The sequence below is a fragment of the Maylandia zebra genome, linkage group LG4 (assembly GCF_041146795.1).
Source record: "Maylandia zebra isolate NMK-2024a linkage group LG4, Mzebra_GT3a, whole genome shotgun sequence".
In the NCBI taxonomy this organism is placed as follows: Eukaryota; Metazoa; Chordata; class Actinopteri; order Cichliformes; family Cichlidae; genus Maylandia; species Maylandia zebra.
Window position 1 is genome coordinate 11,893,916 of NC_135170.1, and position 25,726 is coordinate 11,919,641.

Genomic DNA, 25,726 nt, shown 5'->3' on the forward strand with positions numbered 1-25,726 from the left:
CTAAAAAGAGCCGGCTCTTTCGGCTCCGAACCGGCTCTTCAGGTTGTTTTGTTGCTTTAATTAATTTATTATTAACAATAATATAAAATTATGCACAAAAGGAATTACTAACGTAAAAACAAGTGGTTTTATTTATATATGTTTATATATAAATATATGCGGTGGCCCCTAGAGACAAAACACGTACAAACTCCAAAACACATTTCTAGCATGAACTGAACTTCCAAAGCAGAGCTACTAGATCACTTAAATTACACAATTGAAAGCATGTGTGTATTGTTTGTGTATTTATACACAGGCACTCATATATATATTCAAATAATTTAAAAAAAAGTTCATTTACCTGTTACTACCACACACCAAATCCGGTCGTTGGTACTTGCTGGCTTGTGTAGCCACAAGATAACAAAGGCTCAACACTGCACCCAGCATCCTGGAGCACTTCTGTTGTCTTTTGTACGTGTTTTGAGTTTTTATGTGCTTCTGAGTTTTTACGTGCTTCGGAGTTTGTATGTGTTTTTACGTGTTTTGGAGTTTTTACGTGTTTTGGAGTTTGTACGTGTTTTTACGTGTTTTGGAGTTTGTACATGCTTCAGAGTTCGTACGTGATTTGAAGTTTGTATGTGCTTTGTCTCTAGGGGCCACCATAAATATACTTTTATTTATTCACTCCACATAAAATGTAATAAATAAATCATATAATACAAAAATCAACTATTCACATTTCAAGTTTTAACTATTTAAATTTTCAGCTTTTTCCTTTCACAAATTTAAAGTGAAAAGAACACAAAACACTGCAAACCACAACACAATTAAATATAAATTATAATATGAAAACAAAAAGAACATGCATATTCTCTGTCATATGGACCTGCATGAATAAACTTTCTCAATCCTTTATCATCTGCAACCGAAAATAGTTGTGGATGATTACTATACCTTTCTAATGTTGTTGTCCCTGCCTCTCTTTCTCTCTCTCTGGCTCTGTTCCTGTGCTACTGAGTGTAACTACCGCCCCTCCCCCCTCTGCCCAGCGTAAAGCACAAGGCTCGCGTGCAGAGTGAAGCGGAAAAAAAGTGCGAGAGAGAGGCTGAGAGAAAGAAAGAAAAAAAAAACCCACGTGACGGCTCGCGATAAGGAGCCGGCTCGCGTCGTTCACGTCAAAGAGTCGGCTCTAAGAGCCATTTCGTTCGCGAACGACCCATCACTAGTGTGCAAGCAGCGCCTCTCTGCTCCACCACAGATTGCAGCTGCATTGAAGCACTCTGCGGTCAAATGATCTAGAAACACGAGCGTATCTCAGAAACAGCCAGTCTCTGTCTCTCTCCAGGATTTCAGCTATTTTTAAAAAAACATTTTGAAGGCTTCACTACAGTTTCTCCATCAGAATGTCGTCATCTGAAAGTGCTGCGTCACATGAAGGTATGCCCATTACACTTGTGTTGCATTACTTTGGATTAGCAAGCTGTGAACGATCAAATCACTTACCCTTTGAAATGTAAATGTGCCTACATGATTTAATATTATATATGTTGCCTGGATGTGCATGCATTATATTAATGTCAAAGGTAATTATGACACACACATGACTCTCTGTTTGGCAGTCAGTGAAGCATCAGCCCCCACATCAGAGGCTGAATCTCTGAGGATCGTTCTGCTGGGCCGGACCGGGACAGGCAGAAGCTCCTCTGGCAACACCATCCTGGGAAGGTCTGCGTTCCTGGTGGACGTGTCCCCCTGTTCTGTAACCGCACGATGCAAGAAACAGAGCGGGATAGTGGGAAGGCGGAGTATCTCCGTCATTGACACTCCCGGGCTCTTCCACACACACCTGTCTTCTCAGGAGGTTATGGCAGAGGTGGGACAGTGTGTTGGTTTCTCTTCTCCGGGACCCCACGCCTTCTTGGTGACACTGCAGCTCGGCAGGTTCACCCATGAGGAGAGGGAGGCCTTTGAGTGGATCAAAGCTAGATTAGGGCCTGGAGTAATGAGGTTTACGATGGTGCTGTTCACCTGTGGTGACCAGCTGAAGGGGAAACGCATCGAGGACTTTCTAGAGGAGAGCCAGGAGCTGTCTGAGTTTGTCAGCAGCTGCTATGGAGGATATCACGTCTTTGATAACAGCAGGCAGGAGGAAACAGATGAATGTTCACATCAAGTCATGCAACTTTTGGAGAAGGTGGACCAAATTGTGGCTAAGAATGGAGGCGGTTGCTACAGCGATGAGATGCTGAAGGAGGCTGAAGGTGCCATAAGGGAGGCACATGAGAGGATTCTGGGTGAAGCTGGGCACGTGGTGGAGTCTATTCAGACAGAGGCTGAGGTCCCAGAGGGGCGGCTGCCAAGATTGGAAAAGAAGTGGGAGGATGAGGAGAGGAGAAGGGAGGAAGAGGAGGCCCGGAAGAGAGCGGAGAGGCTTTTCTGGTGCGAGCTGGTGACCGCCCTGGGGAAAGGTGCTGCGGAGGGGGCAGGGATCATGGGAAAGGACAAGGGGAAAGGGAAAGCTGTGAAGAAGGCGAAGGTGGTGGAGAAAGTGGCAGCTCTGGCTGCGTCTCCGCTCTCTGTCAGGTCGGCTGCGAAAGCAGTGGGAGGGGCCGTGAGAGAAGGAAGCAAGGTGCTATACAAACACAGAAAAACTTTACTGCGCTGAAAGGTAAATCAAAGAGACAGGACACAACGAAACCCACGTGGTGAGGACAAGTCACTTGATGTAAGGCCAGCTGGACTTCTTTAGGTTTTGAAGACGTTTCGCTTCTCATCCAAGATGTTTCTCTAGAGAAGGGGTCAAATCCCTACCAGTGGTTTATAGCCCGAGACCATCCACCAGGTGCTCTAGGGATGAAAAAGCCTCCTGGATGAGAGGCGAAGCATCTTCAAAGACCTAAAAAAGCCAAGCTGCCATTTTCTCAAGCTCCACCATGACCTGGATGAATGAGAACCTACAGATGCATCACCTAACTATGATTGTGTTTCCATTGTTCAACACCACAAGCGCACCACACACGCACTCTTAGACTATACTGTGAAATACGAACTCACAGCACAATAAAGTCACAAAAAAAAAAAAAGTCCAGTTCATCTTATTATGACTTCACACATTTGTATTTGTCAAAAATAGGTTAGTTCGCTACACAGATACAATACATTAAAAAACAATTTTCCCATCATTTCCACCCCCGACACAATGGCGTGATTTGGTTAAGGTAACAACACAGGAAGATTTAAAAATAAGAACTGTTTAAAACATTGCAGCAGTTACCTTATCCGTCTTTGGCTTCATATAACAAGTGACAACATATTTTAGCCCTTTATTCTCTTCTGTACAAATGCACTGACACACAAAAGATGACGAAGGGATTCATCAGTTTGCAGCTGGCAGTGAGGAAAGGAAATGGTTTGCATACAACGCAGTGACCTATTCAGGGAGTGTCTAACAGCACAGAGTGAAAAAGGACAACACGCCGTAAAAAGATCGGGGAGCACAAATGTACAAACACTACCATATTTTTAAAGACTATGTGAAATGTGAAGGATTTATACTGAAAGAGAACTACGTGTAGTCCACCTGAGTGCTGTACAAAAAACATTGCAGCTACATTTTTGTGCTCAAAATACTCTTGATTGTTCAGGATGTAAATGTAAGCACCTCCAGAGTCACAGTCACCCTCAGCTTCCAAAGAAAAACAAAAAACAAAAAACCCACAAGCGTGCACAAATACTGTTTCTGTACTGCTGTTGCTCACTTGCCTGGTGCATATTAGGGACACACTTCCAGTGTCGCACCTGCATCTTATGGACTAATAAAACAACCATGTAAACTCCTGCAAATGTACAGACTTAAACCCAAAGAACCGATCAGACAAAAAAAGAAGAAAGAAAAAAATGGTCTAAACTACAATCACAGACCAGTTATATCATTAAGTACAAATACAGCTGAAGGATCTACTCTCAGATGCCGATACGTGGCAGGCACAGAAGGGTGGAGGGCTGTGGTGGAGGGGTCCGTTTTAAACCGGCATCGGCAGGGTCATCTTTCCTCTTCCCCGAAGCACTGAAGGAAGACGGACGAGAAAGAAAAAAGTGAGAACACAGCGAGGGTGAGGGAGTGTTTTTTAGCTTCCCCCACTCCTTTGTTTAGCAGGTGAGCAAACACTTTAGAGCAACCTACAGCAGCTGGCATTAAGGATACATATCCTCTCTCGACAGGTAAACAATCTGAGCAGAAGCTCTCTTTCAGTCACAGAGCATAGCTGTGTGCTAGATTTCATTGCAAATTACTTCTGCATGCTGTTTTATATCATCAGAACAGAAAGTGCAGTAAAACAGGCAAGGCCGATAACCCTAATAATAACGCTGCAAATATCGGATGATTACTCAAACATAATTCTGGCGTGGCATCCTGCCAACGTAAATGGATCACACCTAGACTCGGCCCTGTAGCGTAGCAGCGAATGATCGTGTTCTTACTCACCTTTTGTGACGTAGAGGTAGAAGAAATCGCAGTAGAAGATGGTCTGCACGACGCCGGACACCACCGCGATCTGGTCGAAGAAGCCCTCTGTGTGATAGCGCCACACCCAGTTGGCGATGTAGAGGGCTCTGTAAAGGCCGAGGAAGAACAGGTAGTGGGTGGTGATGGACTCCGCCTCGCCGGTCTTGGTGATCATGAAGAGCTGTGGCATTATGGCCACTGCTTCCAGAAAGATGGAGAAGGTCCACAGGATCTGGAGGCAAAGGGGTGCGTGTTAATTTTAAAGCTGTTTTTAATTGAGGGAGCTCTACATTTCTGACAGACACCTTTACCTCCATTGGGGTGAAAGCATAGTTCTCCAGGAAGGACAGCCCGGTGACTGGGACCAGCAGGAACTCCACGCGGAAAGTGTCGTTCTCAGAGTCGTACGTGTTCCTGAAGCGCATGTAGATCAAGTACACTGTAGCATAGGACAAAGCCAGGAACACCACCTGAGGGCGGAGCCAAACACTGATCAGGAAAAGTGAACTTAATTGAAGACACTGTGAAACACTACAAGATGCTTTTGCTTATTTTGCTAACATCCCTGCTTTGTGTTTATTTTATATATATATATATATATATATATATATATATATATATATATATATATATATATATATATATATATGTGTGTGTGTGTGTGTGTGTGTGTTAGTGAACACACAGAGATCACAGCTGGTACAAGAAATGAATGACTCTAACTTATGGCGGTCATTCAGCTCAAAGGTAATCTGACAGGGAAATGTGTGTGTGACTGTGTGTGGGTGTGACCTACAAACTTACCTTCATGACCGTGTTGTAAGCAGAAATGTAGACCGTGAACAGGTCGAGATACCTGGTGGTGAAGACAATCGCAAACAGCACCTGAGACTTCCCAGAGATGCCTGTAATGGAAATAAAATGAGAGAAATTAAAAGTGAGAGGATGAAACAGAGAAGTTAAACGTTTCCTTTTTTTTCTTCTTTCTTCTGCAACTCAGCTGTGCAGCTCTCTCACTTTAAACAAAGCTGTATGATTGGTCGAGCAGGCTGCTCTTAACTTTGTTATCATTGCCACGTAGCTTCCACTGGCGCAGGACAATCAGCGCCATGCAAATGCCATCCTTAATGCACACAGCAGACAAGAGAAGTTTCATTGTGTCACAGCTGTTTTTGTGCACCACAGCCACACGCATACATCTTTAGCGCGGATGAAAAATCATAACAGCCCAAATGCACTGATATGATCGCACAGCACCCACACTGTGTTGCTAGTGTCAACCTACCAGCACACGACTTGGACCTCCATATCTTCAGCAACAGGATGATGATAGCCACCAAATGTGACACGTCACCCGCCAGACGGAAGATATTCATGGTGTTTATGCTCCAGCAAAAAACCTTAATGCAACTCCTCACGGGCCTTGCACGTCCTCAGGAGGCAGTCGCTGCTCATAAAACGCCAAAGGGGTGCTGTGCTGGCGTGGGCAGAGAGGCGACAAGCTGCGCGGTCACGGTCGGACGGCTCACTCTCTGTGCGCGTGACGCTAGACACAGACTCCGTGGATTCCGCTTACAGATCCGTGTGTGCCGTGGACAGACAGGAAAACCGCTTCCGAGGAGGTGACGTGGCTGATAGCTCAGCTCTTCGCCGTCATAGATTCATTACAGAGCTAAATATATCTGTTTCCGGCTTACGACTTTCAAAGTAAAACCTTGTGCTGGTTAAAGCGCATGCTCGTTGAGAGTTTAGCCCAATGACTGTAGAAAACACTCTTTAGTACATTTACTGATTTTTTTTTTTCTTTTCAATACTAAGTTCAACACACTGACTTCTGACTTCTGGGTGATTATTAGCTCTTTCACTATCCATAACTATTTTTATTTTGAAGGTTGTTCCCGGTAATGACCGACTTTCTATGGCGAACTTGATGGAAGACATCCTGCAATGCACTGATTTCACAGCAGATGGCGACAAACTACTTATCTACCTATCTATATGGTGTTTCGTTATTGGAAATGGTCCCTCGAGAGCAGGAGTGTCAGACACTGGTGCCCAGCTTTGGAAAATGTGAAGGAGGGCAAATTTGGGACTTACTGTCTGTTATTAACTGTTACAGCTTTTCCTACAGAATAACCTCCTTCATGGTCATTCATACTAAAACACAGTAATTAATTAAGTAATACATAAACAATTATATGAAAAAGTACAGGTTTTTTTTTTTCATTATCTACTGTACAACTTTCCGGAGATTTGTTTTTTGTTTTTTGTTCTTTTGGGCAGTGAGTTCGGCAGCATTTCTTTATCGCTGGGAAAAACTGAGATGCATTGTTAAAATTTATTTCTTATATTAGGATATCTCATGGATTGGTTAAACTTATTTACACTTGCAGGAAAGGGAGTTTCGCTGATCTGGCCCACTTAAGATCAAACCGGGCTGTATGTAGACCATTGTAAAATCATTCTGATATTCCTGCTCTAAAGCATAGGTGGGGAATTAAAATTACCAGATGAGAAACTGGCACTGTTGTGGAGGGTTGCTCCAACAAACTAAACTCAGTTTAGTTGCTCAGGACTAATTTTGTCTCTTTATAAAGTGCTGCTGGTAAGAATAGATGCTCCAATTAGGCCATAATTGTGTTTCCTTGGGGAAAATTAATGAGCCACGCCTTCTCTATAGGATAATTAAATGTATTTAATGGTGTTATTTAAAATGGTTTTCCTTTTAATTTGTTTGAATGAATCTCCTGGTTGTCTGAAATGTGTTTTCCAAACAAACTGCATTATTTTGCTTGTTGTCTTTTATTAACTTCACCAGCGGATCTATAATAATAAATCATATGACTTACCCATTTAAAAGCTAGTGTACAAATACATGCATTGGACAGATGGATTCACATTAGACAATATTTATTACATATTCTGAGAAGTTTATGGTCAACTCCATGATTCCAGGGCACCCAGATGCTACGAATGAAAAACAAGCCCATATGAACATCCCTCTATCACCACCACCACCACTACCACGGTGTTTGATGGTTTGAGGGGGTCTGTGCTGATATTAATTAAACATGGTGCTGTTCATTGTGGGAAAACATCTCCAATTCGGTGTTGTCTGTCCTAAAGACATTGTTCTAGAAGTCTCATGGCTTATTTAAATGTTGCTGTGCAAACCTGAGCTGTACTGACATGTTCTTTTTAGTGAGAAGAAGCTTTCTCCTTGCAGCAAGTTTTTTAGTGTTTTGCATCGTGATGAACTTTAACATTTAACATGCTAACTGAGGGCTGTGGAGTTTGTGGTGCTCGTGGGTTTCTGCAGCATCTCTGAACCTTGTATTGTCTGACTTTGTGTTGAATGTCCACTCCTGCAAAGATAGTTGCATAGTTGCAAGTTAACACACCTGAATGCTCAGCAAACTCCCAAAACCTCTGCTTTTGTAGAGGTACTCCCACTTTTGGATGATCAGTGAATCAAGTGGATTTGATTAGCACCTCCTGGCTGCTGCTTAACCTCTTAATTCCTATAGAAGCAGCAAGTGTACACTTAGTTTTTCACCTACTTTTTTTCACCTAGTCCTGTGAAAGCTTTTGTTTTCACATGACTGTACCACTGATATCACAAAAACCCCATAAAAGCTTTCAATAAAACTCAAGATGAAAAAAAAAGATTACTAAACTATTATATGATATTTTTTAACAATAAAAAAATGAGTGAGCAAATGTACCCTGCAAAAAATAGCTCTGATTCCCACTTCTGTTTCACAGTTGGCAAGAAATAATTTGGAAACATGAAAAATGTATTTTTCGGTCTTCTAGAGTTGCACTGTGTTTTTCTCTTTGTGTTTTCTAAAGAAATTCAGATACAAAAGAAAAAGGCTAATGCCTCATAACTAAATGTCAGCTCAGTTTGGCACACAATGGAACACAAAACAAATAATTACCAACTTATGAAACGCTGAAATGTGTAAAGCACTTCAGGGCTGTTTAAGTCTGTGCCAACGGTGTTCATCCTTTTGCAGATGAGGAGTCTGTCTGCTTCAGAACTGTATATGTCTCATGAACATGAAGTGAAGATGAGTGGGCAGCTTTGACACCGGGCTTTAGGCTGTTCACCAAGAAGCAATGTTTGTGCTTTCTTTTTATTTGGCTAAAGAACCGGACTAGATTGTAAAGTGACCTGAAACATTTTACTCTTACTTATCAGTGTTTTAAAATATTCTCCACCCTCTTTGTGTGTTCACTGCTTTCTGACAGTTCCTCACCCTGGCCCCCTTTCCTCCTAATTCTGAGGAAAGCTGTATCACTGAATCACTGACACACTGTTTCTCACCATCCCGCGTTTCTGATCCCACATGATCCCACAAAATCTCCACCTCCTCCCTCTGACCGTAACCTACAAACTGAAGCCGAATTCTGGCCTTGCGTACATCACGCTACCCAACATCCTCCTCTCATTTTCATGTGATATAGACCTCCTAGATTACTCAGGAAATGCTTACAGCCTACTTAGAGTACATCAGTGGTGGTGCAGAGAAATGAGGGGGCGACGGACACCAACGAAAAGTACATAGCTTCTTTATATACCCCAGAAGCATCCAGCACAGAGGCACTGGTTGTTTTTTCTGATTTGGTTATCCTCAAGCAGAGGCACGCACATATTTAAAAATCTGAAACACGAGAAAGCAAAAGTTCTCAATGAGCAAATTAAAGGAGAAATGGAAGAAAACTTAATGTATGCTATATTAGTCCATTAGTTCCAGTCTTATAAACACATTGATGAATGTTCATCGGCTGAATGATAGAAGCAAATGTACCACAAAGGACATCCCCTGGACAGAGCTGACCCATACTCCCATAACAAGTGTGTGCTGAGCAAAAGGTTATGGGAACTAATCTGACACCCAGGCCCGATTAATAGCTATTTATACATACACACAGCCTGGTCTGCCCCAGAGAGTCTGTCTGCCTGGTCATCTTCTGCTGGACGGTGTGAATGTCGGATCATCCTGTCTGCAAGCCTCTGTCTCCTCTCTTTCTCTCGCCACACATAGCTACTGCACTAGAACTGCATCCAGTTCAAAACCATCAATGCTCCATGACAATGGCTCCTGTCAGCTAGTAGAAATGACACCAGCTGTGACTAAGGGCTGTTATTGTCTTTAGAAATTAAAAATTAACTGTATATAAGTTTCAGCAGTCCACTAGAGGTTTGTTTTTATTTGAAATATGGGGGAAAAAAATATTTATAGCAGTGTATTTCTACCTTATAAGGATCAGACCAACTGGATGGTTTAAAGTTGAGTTGTTAAACATGCGGGTAGTGGACTAGAACTGGCCCTCCAAAGGCTAGAGATTTTACAGAGAGATTTTAATGTCTTAAATGTTTAAATATTTGTTTGTTTTTTAAGTTTACTACATAGACAGGTCTTTCAAAGTTCTTCTTCGGACACTGGTTTTCACTCAACCTCCAGCTCGTGTATCTGACAATTTAGAGATATGCTTTTTTGTTTGTTAAATCGTAAAATAGCTCCCAACTCAAGAGATGAACCCATGTTGTGTCTACACATAAAAGACAACTTAGCAAATACCCTATAAACCAATAAATAACCTTTAAATTGTAGGCACTTAAACAAGCAATATCCTGTCACAAAATACAGCTAAATTTATTAGCACTGCCATTAATTGGTAGTGGCTTTATATTTCAACATGACATTGATCTCTAACAGACTGCCAATGCAGTAAAAACACACATGGATAAAAAAAAAAACACAAACTTGAACACCATCAGTCATGGATTGGCCTCCCCAGAGCCCGGACTTCAAAATTATTGATGAAGTGTGTGATCATGTAGTGATAAAAAAAAAATGCAGCCAACATCCAAAGAATAGAATTGAAGGTCCTTCAAGTAACCCGGAGAACTATTCCTGACTTCTTAAAGAAATGACACGAAAGCTGCCTAAGAGAGTTCAGACTGTGTTGGCTAATAAAGGTGGTCACACCAAATATTGACTTTTAAGCTTGTTAAATTTGTGCAAACTCTGTTTTGCCTGCAGCTATTTCCCAAAATATATATAAAAAAGAGATTTGGCTCAAGAGTTTTGTACAGTACTGCACACGGAAAGTTAAAAAAAAACAGCTAAGATAAACAGCTGTTTGTCACTTGTGCTGTACATAGTGAGCTTACCAAATGTGAATGCTTACTTGTGTTCCTTTACATTAAAAGAAAGGTAGGTCATTATGCATCAGTTAACTGGTCTGGCCCCCTTAAATTAACCAAACTGGAGCATACTGTATAAAGTTAGATTGACACCCCTTGTTTAAACCATTCTACTTTGTTTATTTGTGGTTTAGATTTATATTGTGTATATTAGCATTTCAGTACATTATACTTAAAGGAACAGACCTACACAGTGGTCTAATTCAAACTAATTATGAATGTTAATGTGTGCCTGCCATTTAATGCTAATGCATTCAAGTTTCTTGGTGCTTTTTCCTGCTCTTGTGTGGCAATAATCCTTTGGTGAAGCTTTTGTGTACTTTATGTGTATTGGACTTTCTTTTTTCCTGTTTTTTTTGTTGTTGTTTTAGTCTTTGCCCTCTTAGACTGGCCTTTGAAATGTTTCATTGCTTTCGCTGTGTCTATTAACTTTAGAAACCTTGACTCCAGCTTCTGTTTATCTCTATGTCGCTGCTCCTAATAGCAACATGTCTCCGTCCTCCTCCTTGTTTCTCATCTGAGCAAATGCAACACCCACATCTGTATTCAAAGGAGGAGATTTTGAAATGAAGCACCCCTCCACTGACTCCTGCTCTATAATTTAGGTAGAAGAGGAGGAGAGCAAGACTTAGAGAAAAGCACGGAGGAGTGAGGGGCCTAAAGAGGAGCTAAGGGTGAAGGTGGACTGGGAGGAAGAAGGTTTCCATAGAAACAGCTTTGCTCAGTTTAATATCTGATATAGTGATGCGGATTCTGCATGAAGGCAGCTAAACTAGCAAACGTCTCCTGAGATTTTTCTTTTAAATCGTGCAAACAGACAAAAGAAGGTCTGAAAAGTACATTGAAACTGTTGAGGGGAGTTTGAGGTCTGCTGCTTCCCTCAGACTGAAACTATATTAGTTTCCATTTTCATTTTTGGAAACTCCACTCTGCTGTGTTTCAGGAAATATATTCTGTTTACTCCTCTATAATTATTCCTGAAGGGGTGCAGAGGCTCTGCAGCAACAGTGGTTTTACAGGTGTAGTCACAAACAGAAGTATCCCAAAGTATCCTGTAGTTGTCTGTAATTTCATGACAGTCGGTTCAATATTAGGACTTTCAACTCAAAAACATAAATAGCCTATTATCATGGTAGAGAAAAGGAAGAATGTAATGTTGTACAGACATTTATGGTGTCCAGTCAGTGAATCATAATGACTGTAATTCATCATGATTCACTGTTTCGAAATCATGAATGTCTGAAGAAAATTAGGAGTCACTCTGCTGAGTAGACATTGAGAATTTCACTGAGAAGCAGAAAAAAACAAAACAACTGAAGTTCTGGTTATAAAAAGTCATAACATTTCAGTAAGGCAAGTCGGATTTATTTTTGGAGGATCATTAATATTTGTACAAATGTGAATAGAAATGTGATTTTAAATTGTTCCTGTCTGGACCACAGTGGTAGGCCAACAAAGTGACCATGCTGTTAAGGGAAATGGGAACCAAGAAGAGGCCGCTAGGAAAGCTGCAACTACCAAGTACCTGAAGAGGATCAGGCAAGTCCTGAGGAGTCAGTTGAATGGAAAGAACAAGATCCGGGCCATCAACACCTAAGCTCTGCCCGTGATCAGTTACCCTGCAGGGATAATAAGTTGGCTAAAGGAGGAGATAGAAGTCACTATCTCTATCAGCAGGCAAGGAAGCTCCTGACCATGCATGGATGGTTTATAGTCCAGGACCCTGAGGCTGTGCACTAAGCAGAAGGAAGGAGGCCAGAGTGCTAGAACCACAGTCCAGGATGAGACATCGAACATCAGGAAGATGGCCACGACTGACTGTGTGCGCAGTGAATACTTCAAGCTGCAGAAACCCAAGAAAAAGGAGGAAGAGGAGGAACCATCATGGAAGGACAGAGCCCTGCATGGTAAGTATCACCGGCAGATAGAGGAGGTGGCTGACATCCAGAAATCCAACCAGTGGCTGGACAAAGCTGGGCTTAAAGACAGCACAGAGGCACTGATCATGGAAGCACAGCAGGGTGCAAGATGCTAGCAGGCAGGGCATACATGGAAGTCCCGAGGTCAAAATGGGAGACGCCCCCAAGGGTGGACATGCAGACAGACAAAATGGTGATAGCTAACCGATCGGACATAGTGGTGGTAGACAAACAGAGGAAGTTGGCTGTAGTGATAAATGTGGCGATACTGAATGACAGCAACATCAGGAAGAGGGAACACAAGAAGTTGGAGAAGTACCAAGGACTCAGAGAAGAGTTTAAGAAGATGTCAAGGGTAAATGTAACAGTGGCCCCAGTGGTAATCTGAGCACTCAGGGCAGTGACCCCCAAGCAGCGCGAGTGGCTCCAGCAGATCCCAGGAACAACACCCAAGATCTCTTTCCAGAAGAGTGCAGTCCTAGGAACAGCTAAGATACTGCGATTATTAGTAATGAGTTAATGCAGTCGTTTTGTTAAACCCTTTGAATTAAAGCTGAAAGTCTGCGTTGACTATTTGATCTGCAATCACTGTGATAGTGTACAGAGGCAAAGCTACAAAATGTATAGACGTATCTGTATTAACTCGCTGATCATTGTTACTTTGAAATAATAGTCCAATAGTGAACACACCATATGCTCAGTCATACTGCATCATTAAGTTGGAAGTTCAGGAATATCAAATTAAAGATTTGCAGTAAAATATGATTATTATTATAATTATGATTTAAAAATGAGAATTTTCAATATATTACTGAGATTAATCACACATTCTGCTCAGATTCAGGTCAAACAACACTTTCAGCACTTAGGTAACAAATTTGCACTCCTTCTGGAATGACCACAGTATGTGAGAGGAAGCCTGCTGCTTTATCACAGTTAAAGTTAAACTAAACACAGGGACATGGACAAAGTTTCAAAGCTTAAATCCAGCGCTCTCTGCCTTTCGTAGCTCACTGTTGTTATAACCTTTGTCAGGTGTTAACAACAAGCTGGAAAACATCTCTAGCACAGCTGTTCGGGAGTAAATGGAAAGCATTTACCGTCAAAGTGCAATTTGCGGCAACAGCCCTGTAATCATCAGGGTGATGCACAGTTTTAAACTGTGTTGGCAACTTGCTTAATCTCCAAGACCCCATATTTTTGTCTCCCACCTGTTGCCATTTTTGTTCCTTGAATAGACTTACTTCAGAAATCATGACTCAAATGAGTTCCTGCTTGCTTACATGGGCACATCAGGCATTACTCAACACCTACATAAGCTGAGAGCACACCAAGTGGATATCCATTTAGTGTCATTTCCTCTCCTTCCTCTCTTACTTTCTTTTGCTTTTTTTCTCCTCTCCTCTCCTCTCCTCTCCTCTCCTCTCCTCTCCTCTCCTCTCCTCTCCTCTCCTCTCCTCTCCTCTCCTCTCCATCCACCTCCCCCTCCCTCCCCCCATGCACAGCAGAGGGGAGATTGACACAGCGTTTTCAGGCTGTGGCGTATGAGTACAGTAGCAGAGGAGGGTGCGCACAGACAGGATTACCATCAGCGAAGGAGGCAGCGGAGGACAGGAAAGGATTGAAGGAGAGACACGGCGGGGATGAAACGATGAATAAGCGATGAAGGAGTAACTAGAGGAAACTATTCAAAGAAAGGAAGAATTAAAGAAGTTGTCACACACCTTATGAACTTAAGGACGTTGGAGCTTTGCCCCGCAGAGTGAGAGCGAACTAAAAGTACAAGCAAAAGAAAGGAAACAACTGATCATTTGCAAGGTGAGAGTAACTCCTGCTCAAATGCCAATATTTAAGTATCAGAAAGATTTGCTGAAAAACAGTTTGATAAACCGAACTTTGAATACATTTATGTGATAACTTTGCTTGTATTTTAGAACTTTGGTAACCTCTGATGACAGACATGAAGAGCAGCTTTTAGTTTTGCATGCGGACAGCGCACTGTTTCGCAGAGATCAACCCAGAATAAGCACTGCGTCAGACGTACTCAAAGCTCGGGCATCATGGAAACTGCTGTGTAGGGTTAGGTCACACTAGTCATTCAAACACTGCAAATCTCTACAACCCTGGCGAAGCTTAAATGCATCACATGAAGACATATCAAGAATCATCAGGTATAAATATGCCCGAAGACAGTGATGCTGTCCACCTGTTGATCTTCTTACGCACCTGTCTTATGTTTTTATGCAATCTCATCAGAAGGGAATCATTGTTTCTGGAGCCTTCAGAAAAAGGAGAGGAACAGCCTCATTGTATCTTCCACATCTGCAGAGTAAAGTGAAGGAAAAGGGAACAAATTATCCACTGATGGCTCCACAAAGATGGAAGAAGTTGAAGGGATCCTCTGACACAATCTTCATAATGATGCAAACACATTTTCTTTTGCAGAAAATGCTAAACATGTGGACAACAGTGTGCAGGAACTTTAATATAAAATAAAACTTCTTAGTTTGTATGAAGGACAAATTGATTAATTATCCTCGATTACATCACTGTGACCTAGTCTCGTCAGGCTAATAAACGCTGGTAATCCTTTAGGTCAGTTAAATTGAATAAACTGTAGTGAGACATTTTATTCCAAAAAAACTGACTACATTGTTCAGAGACATGACTGAGATATCAGACAACTAACTTTAAACGGTCAATAGACTTGAGCTGCTGCAGATGAGCAGTCGCCATAGTGACCTTTCTCTATCTGCTCATGAGAATAAAGAGAAGTTAGGTGGGATCAAGGTAAATGTGACCTGTGACTAAGTGTCATTGCTGCTTTTAAAACTTTGTCATCACTTTCAACCCGATGTGTTGCAAAATGATCATGTGGTCAGTTTGTATAACCGGCCTGAATCGTGAACCAGAAAATACAATATGTTATGCAAAAATTTAAATAGGACAAAATAGGAAAAAAAACCCAAACAAATCTGAATTGAAGCCAAGATGGAGGATGTCTGGGATGTGAAGATAGCGTGGGAATAATTCTCTTCATGGCTACTGCTGATGCTTTGTAGGTACTGAGGTGAAACCAGGGTATGTATTGATTAGCTTTCACAGAAGAAAGAGAAGCAAAGAGAAGTGGGATGACTAACTAAAAACAGTCTTTTTGATAAGATTATCAAAGTTATTGATCAAAACCTGAATAATCAAATTCCACGACAGTGAAAATAAATGATAGTTTAAGGCAACAATTGAAAAATAGTTCCTGTATATACAGAGTTTGAAGGTTAGCTTGTTGTATTTGAGTAGTTTTCAGTTTACTTCTAATTTTGTCTTCATGCAGAAAACATTTATATGCAATGTCATTTGCATTTGTTCACAAAGTCTTTTAAGGACACTGAAGCCACTTTCCTGTTTTCAACAATCAACGCATGATGACCAGCGATCAAGATCCTTGTGCATGATGACTGCTTCATCTGAGGCTGTATCTGATATAAAGCATGTCTGACATCTGATATAAAGCTCTGGCATTCGCACTGAAAATATTACTTTTCTTAGTGGCTGACAATGTCGTTTATCTCATCAGGGGCCATTATCAAAAGCTTTCGGGGAAATGAACACTTGAGCATCCTAATTTCCTTCTTATCACCCAGCTCACTTACCTCTTTTTTTAATCTTTGCTGAGTCTAATAGCCAGAAAGTCCCCAAGTTGCGAAGCAACATGTCTGCATTTGCATGTGCAAAATGTGCTATATACAAACATATATACAAACAATATATTCATAATTACAGCAGGGTTCCAACCAAAAATTACTTCAATATGAATGAGTCAGATAATGGCACCCTTAATCTACAATTGAATACAGTAATTAGACCAAAAATCTAAATTCAAAAGGTACGTTTGATTTTGCATGTTTAAAAAAAGGCAAAAAAAAAGAACTAAATCCTCATATGTGAGGAAATGAAACCATAAACATACCCTATATTTGCACAACTCATACACAAGCTTTAACAGAGACTCTTCCTTCTTATAACGTTTTAATCTGGATTATTTTCCAGACATATGCTAAAAATGTAAAATGCGAGAAAATATGTCTTTTTGAAATTTTATCATTCATATTTTTGTGATCAGTGTGGTTCTATTGCCCTCAGTGCAGTATGAACTTATTTGGGAAATAGGCAGGCGAAAGTAAAACATCCAAACTCTGCAGGGCTCCTCTCGTCCTCATTTGTGTTTTCACTCAGTGATGCAGATCAAAAGCCTGCACTGAGTGTCACCTCTTAGCGCCCATTTAAACATATTTAAAGTCACATGTAGCTGTTGTGTTCCTGCCCTTGCACCCTTTCTCTCATTCCACCCCTCCCTCCCTCTCTGACTCATTTTATAAGAGCACTTAATACTGTATACTGCCCCCCTCCACGCACACACACAGCTGGTGACTCTCTCCACTTCCCTCCATCCCCTAAATGCCAGAGGAGATGTGTTCCTATGGAAACTGACATCAGAAAAAAAAATCCCCAGTTTTAGGTGGTGACCATTAACTGGTTTGTATTGTGTGTGTCTCATCACTGCTTCAACACTTTGGTACCTGCACTCTGCCAGCCCTCCTGTTCATTACAGCTTAGAAACCTTTTGCACTCAAAGGGAAGCCTTAGAGCTTATACACTGCTGGCTCACTGAAACAGACACAAGCTAGGAGATCTGCAAAATCATGCTGTTAGCTGGAAGTTAGCCTGAGTGGAGGCAGACACACACTACTTATTAAAAATCGAATCCCTGCAATCAGCACTTACAGACATTTCTCTATGTGTATGTGGTTTCCAGTGAACTCTCTGGTTGATTAGGAGAAATGATTAAAGCCTCCGACCCCGTCTTACAGAGAAACAAAAATACAGTTTCATGTGACACCTGAAAATTCAAGAAAAGTCAGTGTCACTTTGCTAATTTATTCTCTTATTTTACTATATTTTGAACTAGAAATCACGTAAAAAAAAAAAAAACTCAGCTCAACACATGCATTTGATTCTGATGCCCGATATAGTGTTATATTATCGATATAAGCTACACTATAGACAGATATAGACAGTTTTGCGCCTTTAGATCGGGCCCCATATGTCTTAAACAAATAACTGCATAAACTTTTATTTTCAATTAAAGATGCATAAGATGCAAATAGTCTCACAAACAGCTCTCTGACATTGCAGATGTGCTAAATAGATACAAAGAGAGAGTTTAATAGTAAACGCATTGTTCAAAAAATTTCAAATGACTTGTCTGACTGGATTTCATTAAGTCTGAAAAGCTTCTGAGAAAATAAAAGCACAATGGTGAACACAAAATGCAAATAAACTGTGTCATAGTAAGGTATGTGAGTCTTGGAGGGGTGGGAGGTAAGTTCATGCTACTATCCTTGATCTCTTGGTCTGGGTGTAGCAGTAATATAACACACTGGCTGCAATCAGGTTTGTAACATGTAATTTTGCCAGGTTGCCAAAGTATCTGTCAAACTCATTTTAGTTCATAGGCCACAGATCCCTTCATGTGATTGCAAGTGGACTAAAACTTTTAAAAAAAGAAAAAAGAAATCAGTTTTTTTTATTGTAAAGAAGTAGAGGTGCATTTTATCAGCATTAGCATTTGATAACAAAGCAAATGACAACAAGCCTGGGATGTCTTGGGAAAAAAGGCACAGGTTTTCAGTTTCAGTCCATTTTCTGTAATTAAAAAGAAAGAAAACGCTCCTTAAATTAAACAAAATATGCTGCCTTCTTCAGTGTGCGATGCCAGGCTGTGGTTGATGTCTTTGTCAGTGAGAAGACTTTAAAACTTCAGATGACTTCTTTTTGCTTTGTCTGTTACACTCATGCATCCTCATGGGAACCACATTTTAACTCACAAAACCAAAACCATGCATAGACTACTATTCCTCAGATTTTCCACTCATGCATTACTATTATGCAAAATATTAAATGTGGTGAGGTTGGTTTAAAAAAGCAAGACAGCAACCATCACATGACAGTTTCTGTTGAATTTTATGCTTCTTCCAGGGGTCTCTTCAGTGGCCTGAACACCACCTGCTGTGAAGAGACCAGATGTTTGGGAGTAGGACACAGTTTGGCCTCCCACTGTGGCCCTCTACCTGTGATCACTGGTGCCATGGGAACAAGTAGAGCCAACAGGTGAGCCCAGTAATATCAGCCTGATGTAAATTTACTGATGCGGACCATTGGTCTTTGAACTCGTTTTACTTGGTGTTGCTGGAATTGTAGCATCTCATTATTACTGTATCAGCTCTGTTTGGGCAGCTATCTTTGAATTCTCAGCTTCATCTCATTATTTCCTGACTAATTTGTAGAGGATCAAAGACTGCTGCGTTCACTGAAACAATTTCATCCTTTTTTAATTTGAACGTTGGTTGGTTTAGAAGTATCCAACCGTCCGGTGAGAATGGGCTTGTTAATTTGGGTTGGCAGGATGAGTCAGGACCAGCTCAGGGATATTTACAGTAAGCAGATCCTTAGAAAAGGCCAAGGCCGTCCTACGCTGTCCTGACCAGCGGCACATGAAGAGCTCTCGGCTTCAGGTAGCTGCAGCAGGTCTCACACAGTGAAGAAGGAGGTTGCCTTGATGTACTATGCACTATGTTCATTTTTTTCCATTCTGTGTGTAAATCAATAGTCGGACACCTTATTTTTTGAACACACAACACCTAATTTCTTTCTTCTTTAACTGCTTGTTGTGACTTAAATATACCAAGGCGGTTCTTATGGATTTCATTTTGTCTTACAGTTTTGTGTCTTGCGAATCAGCATGATGTTTACCCCCAGCACCACAACCGCTCACATCCCCACCCAAGAAAAACAACACATAACATCGATTGTCGTTGTCAACATAAACTTAGCATCTCTCAAACAGAGCTCTCAAGTGTCAGTGGGTCAATGAATGATTAATAGAGTGTTAACACTCATTTACATATGATGAAGTGCCCCCACAGTACAGGCATGTCCATCCCAAAATGATTTGTCTGACTGACACTGAGTCACGTATAATCCTATAATCTGTGATGACAGCGATCCTTCTCACGCAGCTAAATTGAACTCACCTTCCTAGCAGGTAATCCTCTATGTAAAGGAGATGCTGATACACTCAGGTGAAGATGAGTTTGGTCAATTTAAGTAGACCATTTGTGACTCTGAGTTCAATATATGTTTTGTTTTATGACTGGAGTCATAAATGTTACTTGGTGCTGACCTTCCAATCTGACTGGACTGAGAATGAGTAAAAAAAAAGCAGCCAATGTCTAAGGACAAACTTTGAAAAGAGCTTCAGAAACCCAGAGAACTATTTCTCAACACCCCTTCAAAAATTGGAATTGGAAATTCTGGAGCTAATTGGAAGCAACAGATAAAGAAAAGAGTTTTGCACAGTACGCCACAATCAACTAAGAATAAAAGAAAAAAAAAATACAATTTTTAATCCAAGTCCCTTTTTTTCCTGACAGGTACAGCATTGTGTCTGATACTTTACCAGAGGAAGAAAGGCAAAAGATTTCTAGCTTAGGACTCCATAACGGCCACAGTTCACCCAGATTCAGACTGCACTTGGCCTGCACCTCAGAAGGAGAAGACAGGAGGAGGTCAGGAACCTCCGCTATCGTGCCCAGCACGACGGAGCAAGGAGTGATGAACAACTACAACGGAAAGGTTCTGACAAGGGGCTCCAACCAAGTACGGAGCCGATTTGTGAAGAAAAATGGACAATGTAACGTTGTGTTCACCAACATGGAAGAAAAGGGGCAGCGCTTTCTAGCTGACATCTTCACCACCTGTGTGGACATCCGCTGGAGATACCTGTTGGCTGTATTCTGCACCAGCTTTCTTGTCTCCTGGCTGTTTTTTGGTTTAATCTTTTACACTGTTGCCCTGGCACATGGGGACTTTGAAGAGCACCCTACACTGAAGGGTGATGGACTGACACATGGAGGTCTGCACGGAGCCACATCTGGACATACAACTGGAGAGCAAGCACAAAGGATGCCCTGCATACTTCATGTTCAGGGGTTTATTGGGGCGCTCCTGTTCTCCATGGAGACCCAAACTACTATCGGTTACGGATGGCGCTGTGTTACCGAGGAGTGCCCTGTTGCTGTAATAACAGTGGTGATACAGTCCATAGTAGGCTGCATCATTGACTCTTTCATGATTGGCACCATTATGGCCAAGATGGCTCGGCCAAAGAAGAGGAACCAGACCCTCATGTTCTCCAAAAATGCTGTCATTGCGCTGCGTGATGGCAAGCTGTGCCTCATGTGGAGGGTGGGGAACCTGCGGAAGAGCCACATTGTGGAGGCTCACGTCCGTGCCCAGCTCATACGTTCGTATGTCACAGCTGAGGGCGAATTCATCCCTTTAGAGCAGATGGACCTCAATGTGGGCTATGATGAGGGCACAGACAGGCTGTTTCTAGTATCTCCACTGGTTATAGTCCACGAGATAGACAAAGATAGCCCCTTGTATACTCTGAGCCGAGCTGATCTGGAGGCAGATGACTTTGAGGTCGTTGTGATCCTGGAAGGAATGGTGGAGGCCACAGCCATGACCACCCAGTTCCGTAGCTCCTACCTTTCCAGAGAGATCTTCTGGGGCCACAGGTTTGAGCCTGTGATCTACGAGGACCGCGACCGCTACAAGGTAGACTACGCACGCTTTCACAAGACATACGAGGTGCCGTCAATGCCCCATCTCAGCGCCAAAGAGCTGGATGAAGCTGCGAGCAAGGCTTCTTCCGCTGCTTCTCCTGCGTCTGCATGCAGAGCCACAAAAGACTTGATCCCCATGTCACTTAACGCTTTCTGCTATGAGAACGAGGTGGCATTGAGCTGTGGGGAGGAAGAGGATGATATATTTGACTCTTCTCAGATTGTAGGGAAGGAGAGGGCAGAGGAGAGAAGGACTTCAGTTTCTGTTGACTTCCAAAATATGTTCCACGACAACTCGACCGTGACTTCAGGCAGTCACAATGTCATGTGTGTTCTTGACATGGACAATAACCAGATGGAGTTTGATATCTTACAGACTGCAATTCCTCTTGATCCAGTGACCTATAAGAGCGAGCAAGAGATTCAGTGAGAAGGGGGAGGGTATGGTCTCCCATGCTCCTCCTGTTTCTGGACCTGTTTTCTGCATGTCCCATACCCCTTTTGCCTTTCCAGTGTTATTTTATATTCACATTCAGTGGCTCAAAAGTACGAAATGTTTCCTAAATAGTTTTGTGATGGAATTTCTTAGAGCTTTTGTCAAAGGTTCTTTGTGCAGAATAAGTCTGGCTTTTTTTATTTTGGCTCCCGACAGGATTTTGGCTCTTTTATTATGATTTGACAAAGGAAAGCACAGTGGCAGAAAAGCCCACAAACTTGGACTAAGAAATGTATATTTTGCATAATTAAAATGTTCTTTATCTTAACTTAATTTCTATGTGAACATAAACAATATATTTTATGAAAGAAATAGCAATTCTGATTTGAATTCTCTTTATGAAGAGAACCGAAGTTCTTCAAGTTTTATGCTCGATAAACTTCAGCCGGTTCGTGGATCATCATGCTGGCAATAGTTTCCCACATTGTCTTTTATATTCCCATTTGTATTGAAGCTTGTTTCTACTGCTGAAAGAAGTCAGAATATTTGACTTATAAATGTACATTGAAATGGAAAATATTTGTGCGCTGCAAATGTTGAAATTTACAGGAGAGAATCTTCTATATAAACGTTCATTCAAGTATATTTCCTAAAACTGCCCTATAATAAGTTATTTAGCATACATTATTGATAAACTTTTTGATTTTGTACAGTAGCAAAAAAAATTCTAAGTGCAATCACTAAGTGTAACAGAAGATGTTTCCTGAAGAACGTAATAAAGTTTCCTTAAGATAAACTTAGAGGGATGTCACTGGATTTAAAATCTAATGTTTAAAACATAGTTTTGAGCTTAAAGTTGATTTGATAAAATGCTTAATTTTATTAGTGTATCAAGACTAAAATAACTTTATTAAGTTAGGATAATGATTAAAAAGCAGAGTACACTATAAAAAATTGTGTAAAAAAAAAAAGAAGGGGGAAATGTCCTGGTAATTTTCTGCCATTACATTTTTAATGGAGGTTTGCGTATTTGGTAACTGGTAAAATTATTGTGTGATTAAAAAATACAGGAAAAAATCCTTAAAAAGTTCATATGGAAAATGATTTCATTTTAAACCAGCACATTTCACTGTATTTTTACAGATTTTGTTTTTACTGTGCAGATTTCTTGATCGCTCCTTCTGAGGATTTCTTTCTTGGTTTGTTTCTTGCGGAGGTTGCAGGCTGTGATTACAGAATCAATACTGAGAATCGGCTTCAAAACACATTTGCTCTGTTACTGTCCGCCAAAGAAAGGTGTGGTGTTGGATAACAGTGGCCCGTGTACAGTACTTGCGTCTATGATAGTAGGAAGCACAACAGGAAACAAAGGGACGGAGGCTGTTTGTGCAGTCTCAGGAAGTGCAATAAGTATTTGGATGTGGGTGGACGGGATTATTACTAATGTCTTATGAATTGTTGCAGACAAAGTTGACATGATGATTGTATGATAGATGACATGAGAAATAAGTTTCCAATATTTACTGGGAAAGCATGCTGAGAGAGCCAAATGATATGATAGATGATAAAAGTTTACCATGGAAAATACTAAAATACCTGTAAATAAACATTATTTACTTTACTGATTGTATCGTCAAATATTTCCCATCAATTAGTTTCAGACTGAGGCCTGAACAAATATTTGTAATATGTTTACCCTGTGGCTTTTACATGCAGTAATCAGACTGTACCGACTACAATATTCAGTCTGATGGTTTTTATTTTATTTTATTTTATCTTATTGTTTTGTTTTGTTTATTGAGACTTTTATGAGTTTAATTTTTTTTTTTTTTTGCTGACTGCTAGCAGGCGTGTTTGTTTTGTATTAATGTGAATGTGTGGGAGAGAGACTGGATGTAGAAACGATGTGCATCTGAGCAACGAACAGTAAATAGTTTTAGTTTTCATAATGTTTTATTGTCAAAATTCTCAATCCAGATAACTAGGATTATACAAAGCATATGTAAAGCAACTCAACTGACAAACATACACTGCCAGCCAAAGTAAAATACTTACTATGGTTTAATGAATTCAACACTGCAGGATGACAAAATAAAAAATACAAACATAACTGACTTTTAAATAACTTACACTTTGATGTGCATATCAGTTTCACGTTTATCATCATGTTTATTCATATTTATAAATGTTTTTGACAGTACAGTGCAAGTTTTGGTGTAAATGTTTTTTTGTTTGCCCTGGTACATCTTGTAAATAAGACTGAAATTACTGTATCCATAATAATTTTCTCAAACATTCATATGAAATGCATATTTAACACACTTAAATTCAAATTTTACAATTGTGTGAATTTGATTTGACAAGGACACCTTAAAATACGGAGGACCAAAACATTACTTAATTAAATTAACATATTAAATGAAAATGTGCCTGATTTGGCACATTTGATGGCATATTCATTTAGTTACTGAAAGCAGGTGAGCCACCGAGATGCAATAAACAAGTAAAATTGGAGTTCTGGACTTCTGATTCTGACTTTTTTTTAGTGTGGTTGTTCGTGTAATTTCTGAAATTTTACTTTATATTTATTTATTGAGACATATACATTGTTGGTTTTGGTTCTCCATATTTAAATGTCATCAGATTCTGATTAAAATGTTGTTAAATTTCTATACTTGTGTACAGATTATTTTGACATGAACATGGGCAAAAAAAATACAATTTTAAGTTACTCTGAAATTCTTAAGTTATTTTAAAAATAAAAAAGTGAAAACACATTTTTCACAAGGTTTTGACTGGCAGTGTATAAAAGTCTTTATGCAATGTCAGTTCTGGATTGTGTAATACTTGACAAGAATGGGTGTTAACTTAACAAGTAAGTGTTTTGTATCCTTTGCTATAAAGTCTTCCTGCTTTGTAGAAATCAAATGATTTACCATTCCTTCCTTGGGGATTAACACACGCACTGAGCAAACTACTGTCAGACTGAAATAAGCTGAAAAGATTTAAAAACAAAAAACAAAAAAACAAAAAACCCTGAAGTACAAAGCACTTTATTCTTTCTTGTACAATTTTTGATGTTGCAAATAAATATTTCTGTAATTATGTCTGTAATGCTGTTCTCTGCTCTCTCTCTCTCTCTCTCTCTCTCTCTCTCACACACACACACACACACACACACACACACACACACACACACACACACACACACACACACACACACACACACACACACACACACTCCTTTCTAGTGTATGCACTGAACTCCTCTGCACTGTTTGCCATTCCTCTCCGCAGCCACTAGATGCCTCTGCAGGCGTTTCCATCACACGAGAAGTGTATTGCTGCTTTTAAGTGCAACCTAAATTTATAATTTTGTTTTTCTTAAAGGCAAAACTATAAAAAAGAAATATATCACTGGAAAAACAAGAGTTTTGGCCTCAGATAGTTTGATGTAATTTCAAATGTCTGCCTTTTTGCACTAAAGGGCATTGCCCTGGGTGTGGCATCCCACAAGGGACACCACAATGGTGCCAGAGAGCTGAAAGCATCATCATTATAACATATCACTTGATAAACAGAGAGAAAATGTGACTCAGATTTTGATGGGTTTTGGTCTTTTTTAAACTTATGTCCTGGAAATGTGAGGTTCTTTTTATAGGATTGTTTTTTATTAACAGGAAAACTTTTATGAACCTCATTAGAGGTTTCACTGATGAGAAGACACAAGTTATGTTTGAATGATTCAAAAGGTACAAGCTTTAAACTCACGGCAGCATTTCCTGCTGCATTAAAAATATCTGACCCCCCAAAAAGCAGCTATATTTTCAAATGACAGTAATCACAGCAGGCCATGGTACATATCACATGATTAGCTTTCAGTGCTACAAAGCACAATCCTAGTGACTGATAAATGTTCAAAGGGCTCTAAAGTGTGCATCCATCCAGAGTCACATGTCTGTTGTGTTTGCCTCT

The 25,726-nt window shown here is 40.5% G+C and overlaps 3 protein-coding genes across 3 annotated transcripts; 2 read left to right on the forward strand and 1 right to left on the reverse strand.

Annotated features, from left to right (window-relative positions):
- Window positions 1-1,203: 1,203 nt before the first annotated feature.
- Window positions 1,204-3,011, forward strand: LOC101481974 (GTPase IMAP family member 7). The gene is made up of 2 exons (XM_004563050.3): window positions 1,204-1,422; window positions 1,605-3,011. The coding sequence occupies exons 1-2, from the start codon at window positions 1,389-1,391 to the stop codon at window positions 2,648-2,650; spliced, it is 1,080 nt and encodes a 359-aa protein (XP_004563107.1). The 5' UTR covers window positions 1,204-1,388; the 3' UTR covers window positions 2,651-3,011.
- A 69-nt stretch (window positions 3,012-3,080) lies between these two features.
- On the reverse strand, window positions 3,081-6,160 carry kdelr3 (KDEL endoplasmic reticulum protein retention receptor 3). Its single transcript, XM_004563052.4, has 5 exons — window positions 5,778-6,160; window positions 5,297-5,397; window positions 4,804-4,962; window positions 4,472-4,724; window positions 3,081-4,051 (listed from the first exon to the last, which is right to left on the reverse strand). Exons 1-5 carry the CDS (start codon window positions 5,866-5,868, stop codon window positions 4,008-4,010), a joined length of 648 nt encoding a protein of 215 aa, XP_004563109.1. The 5' UTR covers window positions 5,869-6,160; the 3' UTR covers window positions 3,081-4,007.
- An 8,195-nt stretch (window positions 6,161-14,355) lies between these two features.
- kcnj4 (potassium inwardly rectifying channel subfamily J member 4) lies at window positions 14,356-24,865 on the forward strand. The gene is made up of 3 exons (XM_004563053.6): window positions 14,356-14,446; window positions 18,665-18,796; window positions 20,119-24,865. Exons 2-3 carry the CDS (start codon window positions 18,774-18,776, stop codon window positions 21,743-21,745), a joined length of 1,650 nt encoding a protein of 549 aa, XP_004563110.2. The 5' UTR covers window positions 14,356-14,446; window positions 18,665-18,773; the 3' UTR covers window positions 21,746-24,865.
- The last annotated feature ends 861 nt before the right edge of the window (window positions 24,866-25,726 follow it).